This window comes from Vanessa atalanta, chromosome 13 (assembly GCF_905147765.1).
Source record: "Vanessa atalanta chromosome 13, ilVanAtal1.2, whole genome shotgun sequence".
Lineage (NCBI taxonomy): Eukaryota > Metazoa > Arthropoda > Insecta > Lepidoptera > Nymphalidae > Vanessa > Vanessa atalanta.
In genome coordinates, this window is record NC_061883.1 from 1,958,044 (window position 1) to 1,968,413 (window position 10,370).

General features: G+C 29.8%; 1 protein-coding gene across 4 annotated transcripts in view; it reads left to right on the plus strand.

The window, feature by feature from the left end:
- Nucleotides 1–9,272, plus strand: part of LOC125068488 (RING finger protein nhl-1) — a 121,281-nt gene extending 112,009 nt beyond the window's left edge. For 3 of the 4 annotated variants that reach the window (XM_047677629.1, XM_047677631.1, XM_047677630.1), the window contains 4 exons: nt 3,246–3,386; nt 3,850–4,067; nt 6,587–6,802; nt 8,506–9,272. In XM_047677629.1, the coding sequence (XP_047533585.1) occupies nt 3,246–3,386; nt 3,850–4,067; nt 6,587–6,800 (573 nt within the window). In that variant the 3' untranslated portion in view covers nt 6,801–6,802; nt 8,506–9,272. The remainder of the gene's footprint in view (nt 1–3,245; nt 3,387–3,849; nt 4,068–6,586; nt 6,803–8,505) is intronic. The other variant, XM_047677632.1, reaches the window with a different exon arrangement.
- The last annotated feature ends 1,098 nt before the right edge of the window (nt 9,273–10,370 follow it).

Genomic DNA, 10,370 nt, shown 5'->3' on the forward strand with positions numbered 1-10,370 from the left:
TGTTTTAAATGATTATGATAAAATACTTAAATAAAAGTATGTAATCTCTAAAAATTTGCAAACAGGCGTCTATAAATTTATAAATAAATATAGATGTATGTGGCATAACAATAACACACACATACATACTGATATTAATATATAAATACAAATATATGTGGCATTTGGACAGACAATCATTTAAAATTTGTTTTTAATTTTATATAAAATCTATATTCATTAATAATTTCGTGCAGGTCTACGATAGACCCAATTGAAACTTAACCACAAGTATATACTAGTTTTGTTTGTTAAAAAATAATAATATTTTTTTTTCTCGACAACATATATCAGAAATTCAATGGACAGCCATATGTGACGTTTACGGGTGCGTTCTGTAAGTGTGTTCCCAATAATACAATTTCATGAACAAATTTTAAATTAACATTAATAAACGATAAGCCACATTTGTTCGGATTTATTTATATATAATGATACTAGTCGAAAACCCGAGCAAAGTCGGGTTTTCGACTAGTATCAAATAATAGACTAAAATCGTCTTAGGACCAATTTCGTGTCGCGATACGATATCGTGTAGTGGATATTCACGGAGAGGATCGTACTACGATTCACGATACGACTACGTGCCCGCCCGTACGTGTACCGCATTTCGTTTCTAAGGACCATTATAAACATTCTTGTTAATTATAATAATCTTAAGAAATATAAATATCTTAATCATTTTAATAAGTGTTTTGTTATTGGATGTTAATTACTTAGCAGTATTGAAGCTTGAACGGCTCGTTGATTATATTGAGGAATAAGACTTCTTCATGATTAAAAAAACTATACTTTTATTTTATATACGCCAAGCGAAGCAGTTAGTTAAGCTTAGTGTAATGTGCCACTACTGGGCGATCTGGACAAAAGTCTTTCATTTTACCGAAAAGATTCGGATACTTTCTCCAACACAATCTTTTGTTAGTAGGTAACGGGTAATAATTTTGAAAATCGTTCGTATTTCAAAAAAGGTTTCATGTCTACCAAATGTAAGAAAAATTTAGTTATACTTTCTTCTGTGTAGGATAAAGGATCAAACACAAATGTGCGATCAAACGAAGCGTAAGCGTCCACGACGTTAAATCGTCTGAAAAGCTACGGCCACACCTGTGCAACGACCACGTGTATCTCTTTATTGTAACATTTTCGCACAAGTGCTATCGTCGCATAAAAACAATAAGTGTATCAATTTGATACGATGTGCTTACTGTATTCACTTACCACATACAAATTGATCACGTATCAGAATATTCATTTCAAAAGGGTTCTTTTATATGCGATTCAGTAATTGAAATTAATTGCTATTCCCGATTGATAACAAGTGTTTTCAAACCGACTAATTAACCAGACACGCACTAACGAAGTTACCTACGTGACACAATTTATAAGTGAGAAAATTTCGGTGCTCGGCATAAAGGAATGGTATCGAATTCATTCACTGATTTGAAATAAAAATATAATTTATGTGTTTTTGATTAACGTTTTATAAATTTACGTTTATTGTCAAAAGAGTAATAGATAGAAGTAGATTTTGATTTTGATTAGAGGATGGTTTAATTCATTACAGTTTTGTCATTTATCATTGACCGAAATATAAAGATAATTGTTTGTTATTAATGGAATTATAGGTAATATAAACTTTTTTATGATGACTCTTATTCTACCCGAGCGAAGCTAGGGTAGCTAATAATATAACAAAAGGTGAATAGTTTTTACTACCATTGAACATAATATTTTAAACTAAAAATAATTCAAATCAATTGACGTAAACAAAATATAATATAACTTAAACAAATTATTAAATTATGACAACAATTTTGAATGAAACTAAAAACGTTATCATAAAATGTACTACAAATTAGTCTTAACCCTTTATATCAATAGTGCTAATTGGGAAATAAAAAAATTAAAATCCTCATACGACAATATAATGCGATTAAGAATTTAAATGTAGCATTGACAAATTAAAAAAAAAAAACCATCGTCAGTTTTGCGAATTTATTCGATTATACGATATTACATATTATAACGTTTGCGTAAAGATCATTTTCGCATAAGAAATTAAAATGATTTAAGATTTTGAAGTCACTTAATTCGTATGTGATCGCTTTTACGAATTATGCCGATGCTCTATCTCCATCTAAGTTGTGCCGTACTATAAGTATTTATGGCTAGCTTAATATTTAATTGAACGACTTAATTTTAATCTTTTACCTATTGAGATATACCTACGATCACTTTCACAATTTTATTGTCACTTGTCACAATTTTATTAAATCTTTGCACGCTCTCATTCCCTCTTCAGTATTTAGAAATTGGTGAGAAAAGGACAAAGTATTGTGTTACTTAAATAACCGTGTTAACCGTTATTGAACGTTTATGTTTATTAGTAAAGACGTTTAATTGTTGCTATTAAAAATACAATATTCTGTCATTTGCGTAAGTGCGGGATCTATTAAATACATAGAAAATACTATGATGTTCGTCATCAATTCTCGTATAATTTCCAACAACAAGTATGTTTAAGAAACAAACTATATAATATTTTCTCATCTTTAGTGTGTTATGTGTTCCAAAATATCATTCGGAGCCAATTGATATACGACGGGAAAAAATGTCACTAACACTAAAGAAGGAGGTTTTGTTTCAATTACAAATAACAATAAAAAAAAATTATCTCTTTATTACAGTATGTGTAGTATTTATTTATTAGTTTTGTAGTTAATAGTATAATGTGTACAATACCCAATTTCTAAATATTAGTGTATTTACGCAAGTGTGTACACAAGAGCGTCTTTTGGGTCACAAATACTTCTCTACAAATTTTCTTTTTTATTTGTCGCATGTGTAGTATTAATAGTGTCAACATTTGTAAAATCCTTACTAGTGACTTCGCTTGTATAGATACTTGTGATCTAGCAGTTTTCCGATTTTAATTAAAAACATAGTCCCTTTTAGCACAAATTATTTCTGACCGCAAAAGTTTAACACAACATTTGAGAAATACAAAATCTAATTTTATTTGTTTCATCACAAAGAAAATTTATAAACCACAACAGACAAAAACACGACGTTAATGTTTTACCCTTTTCCAATAAATTCATACTTTCTAAAAGTTTTATTGGAACAAGAAAACTTTGAAACGATTATTTTGTATTTTGGTATCGTTTTAACGAAATTTTACGAATTTCAATTTTTGTCATTAGGTATTTGATCCAGCCGGTCGCTTCCTAAGATCCTTCGGCAGCCAGGGCACCGGTGATGGAAAATTCAACTACCCATGGGGAATTACCACAGACGCCCTCGGATTTATATACGTGTGTGACAAGGAAAACCATAGAGTACAGGTTAGTTTCAAGTATTTGTAATGTAAAATGTAAATCTTATAAATTTTGTCGAAATTATTAAATTCAAATAATAATAGTATCGTAAACTGATTTACAAAGAGAGCTGAAATAGATCAGTAGATACAAAACATTGATTACAATTTAGATTTCCAAGCTCTTGCTATAGGCTTTTAAAATTATTTCCGAATTTTTGAAACATTTTACGAAAATTTCTTAAAGAGAAGGTATCCTAATTGGGAGATGAAATTGTGTCCGTCTACTGGAAAGGAAACCTTTTTCTACTTAAAAGTTTATGGGTTATATTTGCAGTTTATTAGATTGCCTTTGAAGATGAGAGTAATCTCTATCCAAAAATATATATATTTAAGGTGTATAAAATACCCAATTTAATAGACATCAGAGGTAAAAATAAATGTACACTTAGCTTAATTAAATTACTAAATTAATATATCCTCTCAACTAGGTGTTCCAATCCGATGGCACGTTTGTGGGTAAATTCGGAAGTTTCGGATCCAAGCTTGGACAGCTGGAACATCCTCATTACATAGCGGTATCCAGCACTAATCGTGTGCTGGTATCTGACTCCAATAATCACAGGATCCAAGTCTTCGATGTAAATGGAAGAGTTCTTTCTTCATTTGGTGAAGAAGGCTCTGAAGATGGACAATTTAAGTTCCCAAGGTTAGTTGATCTCAATTTAGATAATATTTAGATTATCATCGTCTTTTAACTTTTTCCTTCAGTATCATATCATATAATCTCTTGTTTTATTATTTTTAAGGTGATTTTACAATAAAGTATATCTGTATTGATTTCACGCCACAATTTAATGAAATTCCATTTTCAAATATAATATAAGATTTCGTAACGTACAAAGGTCGAACGATAGAATAATAACGATCTGATAAATGTCATAAATATCTATCAAATACTTATCACTACACTAGAAACCAGTCTGATTAAACAACCAGTGAAGAGTTCTTAAACAGGATCGTAAGGGAACGTAATAGGATTATAGTTTGCGAGGTACCTTGTAAACTATCCCTTGATTGGTATCTTGCTAACGAGTAATCGATATTAATATCCTTTGTTTTACATACCGTTCACAATGCCTTGTCTAAATTAATTATGGACATAAGATTAGTTGGAATTTCTAAGATATCATGGTTCAATGTGACCTTTAAAATTTACCTACTAGAAAATCTGAATTTGAAATGAGAAATTCGTGATTTACGTATAGAACTTTGAAATGGTTTAAGATTTCCAATAAATAATTTTACATCGAGTTACCTATAATAATTTTAAGACGATGCTTAATTGAGCTTGTTCTTTGTTGTGGATTATTGTAGGTATATATATTACCTTGTTCGTAGGTATTTTTTGGTGTTTATGAGTTTATCTCAAATCATGTTTCGATAATTTATTTTGGTAGTAAATCTGTCGATAGCGTGAACTTTAAATGTGTATTTCACCATTAAAATTATTTTGAAATAAAATTGGCCGGAGTAAAATTCGGTATGCCAATACTTTTCCCATTCAACATCTAACCAATATTTAGGTGGGCAATATCTACTAGTTTATAGAATTTTATAATCTAAAATAGAATTGTTTAAATAAACGTAATGAAAATGAAATTAAGTTTACTACGGACTTCTAGTCTACATTTTAACAAAAAGAGGCATCATCTTTATTACCGGTTCGAGCTTCACGTTTAATTCAATGCTGTAACAGGACGTTTCAAAAGTGTTTTTATAAATCTTCTCTGCGTAAGTAATACGACGATTGAAAAGCGTTTATAATCTTTTGAAACGTCGTGTTACAGGATTAACTTGAATGTATAGCGTTTGGATCATTACTAACGGGTTCTGCCTTCAAATTCTGTCGAGAATAAGAGCCATGAAACTCTAATGAAATAGGTTTAAAGATCTTTATTTCTCAAAAAGATTTACAAAAAAAGTGTGGTCTTTCTTAAATCTTATATTTAAGTTTATAAGTTACAAGGGTAAGCATCACACCATCATCATCATCCTCCTGCCCATATCCCAATTTTACTTAGGGTTGGCGCAGCATGTCTTCTTCTTCTCTGTCGGACGTCATCTCACAAGTAACATTCTTTCTAATCATATCGTCCTTCACACAATCCATCCATCGTTTTCTGGGTTGTCCCCTACCTCTGTATCTATCCACATCCATTCTGAAAACCTTTCTCACTACATGGTCCTCATTCCTCCGCATAACATGCCCATACCAAGACTGCCGGTTTCCAGATAGCTTCTCGGTTACCGGTGCCACTTTCAAACATCCTCTTATGTACTCATGTAAGGATAATTATCACAATCAATAAATCATTATAAATCAATAAGATATGATATTCGTCTTCAGCGTGATTTGAAGATTAAGTAGATTTTTATGTCATATGAAATAATCGTAAAGACAAACATTGTTTTAATTTTATGACGGACACCTTGACCAACTTCTTACGTGAAAATAGTATGACAGCATGACCCCAAAACGTGATCCAGTTACCGAGTATCTTTAATAGTTCAACTTTAGTTTTACGACCGGACGATATTGTCGTCTTTACTACACTGTAAACGGTGAAGTTTTCAATGTTTAGTACTAAAATAATATTCATTGACATATTTAGGATCTTTCGATATGTCAATATTTTTTGATATTTCAAGAGATATTAAAATAATATAAAAAAGGAATATCTCATTTTTGCTTTACTTGGTAGTAGGTCTTTGTGCAAGCCCGTCTCGGTAGGTACCACTCACTCATCAGATATTCTACCACCAAACAGCAGTACTCAGTACTGTTGTGTTCCAGTTTGAAGGGTGAGTGAGCCAGTGTTACTACAGACACAAAGGACATAACATCTTAGTTCCCAATGATGGTGGCGCATTTGCGATGAAAGGAATGTTTGATATTTCTTACAGCACCATTGTTTATGAGCGTTAGTGACCACTTACATCATCAGATAGCCCATTTGCTCGTCAGCCAACCGATATAATAAAAATAAAAAAAATAAAAAAACTCTACTGTATGTTCGTATTGTATATACGACCTTTTATAATATTTTAAGATTAAATAAACGAAAAACTAACGTGTGGCGTTATTCATACCAATACTTAAAAAGTCTATTTCATAGTCTGGTGTAATTTATTTTCAATATTAACGTTGAATTTTATCATCACCAGGGGTGTTGCCGTTGACGATCAAGGTTACATCGTCGTCGCTGACTCCGGTAACAACAGGATCCAAATCTTCCATCCTGATGGAACCTTCCTCAGGGCTTTCGGGTCTTGGGGATCTGGAGATGGGGAGTTCAAGGGTCTGGAGGGTATCGCTGTTATGTCAGGTGGAAACATAATCGTATGCGATCGAGAGAATCACCGTGTACAGGTTTTTTAAAGGTAAAATCTTTTATAATTTAAGTTTGAATGTCTACCTCACAGATTTCAATATTTTAATATGTTTAGTAGTGTCACATTTGTAGGATACAAAAGTACTAAATGAGAGGAGGTCTAAGTCCATTACTACTTTCTACTACTGCTGATGAAATAATACCCTTACAAAAAAAAACAAAGGCTAAAATTAATTTATATTATATTCTTAATTCAAATATTTACATCTATTAACCATTCATAACAAAGGATTATACGTTAATAATAATTTAAAACCATCATTTTGTTAGTTAAAATATATTTACACACTCTCGTACAAAGTTCAGGTTGAAAGTTGGCTATGGAAGCCGAATTTAAAATGCATGAACCGAAAAGCATTTATTTTAAGAGTTTCGAAACTAAAGCCTCTGATGGGTATATTTTAACGAAAATTATTCTAAAATTCGTAACTTTTTAAACATATAACTTAAATATATATTAAAAATTAAATTTTTAGCGAAACTTATATTAACTTAATCATTGACAATAATCATTATACCCTGTACAAGATAGCTTGATCTTTTTGACAGATTTAAATTTTTCTGATCGACATAACTTTGCAATGACGAAAATTTTTTTTTTTCATAATTTAATGATTTCAAAAAATTGTAAAAATATTTAAAAAAATACATATAATACAAAGATTCAAGCGTTATCAGAAAATTTTAAGACTTTCTCTTTTATATATTAGGTATTGCTTCAAAGTAAAATTTAAAAAGAAACGCTGAAAATAATGGACGCTTGTACAATGTTACATCGGTCGGACGGTAGGGACGCGAATAACAGGCAGTAACTGCTACTAATATCGATTACAAAAATCCTTACTAAAGATCTAACAATGAGCTATTGTTACGAACGGGGGTCCTTTTGGTTGGGTTCTCTTTGGCTAGTGGTTGGGGTCTCTTCAGCTGGTATAACTCTTTTTAGAAAAATAAGTTAAAAAATATTCAATTCTAATTTGAATTACGCATTCCATCGTTCCATCGACTGTTATATATGTTATATTTTCTGTTTCTCATCACTAGCCCGTCTATCAAAAATATCAAGCAAATTGAACAGGGTATATTGTAGCGCAATATTGCAATTAAAAAAACCTCCTTTTAAGAATTTTGAATAAATTGTAATTCTATTTGTATATGTATAATTGTAATTCTTAAATGTTAAAATTATTTGTGTAATGATAATAATTTAAGTCATAATAGTTGAGCAGTTCTTCTTCTGGCAAAGCGATGAATATTAATTATTTATCATTGAAACAAATGCGCTGTACATCGTTACTATTCAAATTGAACAATTATATTTTTTTAATAATTTAATCCGTACTTACATTTTTCAAGTATTTGATAAAAAAAGGGACTTTGTTGATATAACAAAGGCTCGCTTATCATTTTTGAGTTAGTTAAAGCTTAGTTGAGCACGTAAGCACCTTAAACACTCACACGTATGCTTGCGCAAACCCCCAAGCAAAAGATTTTCTAAGGACGAACGGCATCAAAAAACGCCCGTACGCAAGAACTTCCCTTACAATAAATTATTTTTTCGTGCAGTTTACACGCTGCCACTGAATTAATTAATAGTTCTAGGGTAGACTATTCGTTTTCAAATTATTAATTAAATGTTAATATTCTAAAAAAAAAAATCTAATTAATATTTTTATTCTTAACTTTTTTCAGATTTCCTGAAGAAATCAACACCGACGAACAAAAACTAAGAGATTAATTGAGTATATTATAATGTACATAACTTCACCTCGTCATTGACCTCGCATAAAAAAAAAATGTCAATTATTATAATATAAATAAATAATAAGACGTGTAATTTTTAATGCGCAAAAATTAAGTCCTTTGACAGTAAGATTAAAAAAATTATACAGTGTCGTTATATTTTGTTTATATTTCATCTCTCTTCATTCATATGTCCCGCATCATTTACGCTGTTTTATGTATTTTGTAAATTTTCTTAAGTAATTTACGTAGATTTTGTAATTAAAAAAAAACTCATGTATATAATATTCTTTGATTATTATTTATATATCAAGATTTATAAGTCGCACTATATAAGAACTAATCGTAAAACTAAAACCGAGTCATCTTTACTGTCTTGGTGTGTGTGAAAGCTACGCTTGACGCTCACCAATCGTTAAGCCTTTTTACTAGTGTGCGTATTTACAGTTGAAGCGTTTTACGCTTTCAAAGTCTATATAGATATGAATAATCAAGGATAATATTATCGTATTGAGTAGAATCGAAAAATACAGTATATAAGTACAGTTAAAATAATTATCTTTGTTATGCAATGACGAAAAATTATTTATATTTATAACGAGAATGTAATTAATTAAAATTAATTAACGATTTAAAACGATATAGAAGCATTTATTATTCGATTCTTGATGATTCTTTTTGCTAGTAACAATCGCTACAATTTTCAATTTTGATTACTAAAAATTTTAAAAATAGAATTCGATCTAGTATTTAAGTTCTTTTTTTTTAATTTCATTAATATTTATAATACATAATCTTTACTGACTATACTGTGCTATGAAAATCGATTTTTAAATCGATATGAATAATTATTTTAAACGATTGATATTAGTGTAATAATACTTTCTAGTCAGATTTAATCACATAGTATTTTACGCCAAATTCTATTGCCAAAAAATGATAATTTATTTAAATAAACAGTCGTTTTTCGATACATAATTTTATGTAACTGAGTTCTTAATATTACATCAGCTTTTTATTAAACGTTAAAAGTATAATGAGTAATCGTTTTAATGTATTCGTAACAGATTAAATATATTGACGTTATTAAGTACATTTTGTATGGCTTTCAAGTTTAAATAAAAAATATTTGTTAATGACAAATAGTGTTTTATTTATCGAGCGTCTCTTCTAAAACATTTCTAACTGTTACCGAATTCAAAGAAAATATTACATATCAAAAACAATACGCTATAAGCAAGATTTATATACAAAAATCGTGTCTATGCTGTTGAACGTCGAAACTTCCTTCGTCTGCAAAATATTTCTTTGTAAAGAATCTTAAGTAAAAACAGGCATGGTTGTCATAGATTTACATCGGAACTAAAAATTCAATAAAAATCTCTGTAAGAAGGTAGGTAGGTAACCAGCAATATTAGACCTAATTAAACGAACAATTATTGCTATTTAAATGAAAGCTTTTTATTTAATAATATTCGATTATTTATTATAAACAACTGTATATATAAATATAATTCACTCTTATAAACTATGAGTTGAGTTATAGATTTAAAAAGGCAATACGATCCATCCGAAGACCATCAGATGCAAAAACAGCGTTTATATACGCTTGCGGAAAAGGGAAGTATCACCGCAAACTTCCTTACTTATAAACATGGATTTCTCTCTTTCTATCACCATTGATTTTATACAAAAGAATAAGACACACAATTGCTTAACAATTACGTAAAGTATAAAAAACTAAAATGATTAATTTGTAAATATTAAATATTCATCGAGACCGCTTTCAATAATACTGAACAAATAACGAAACT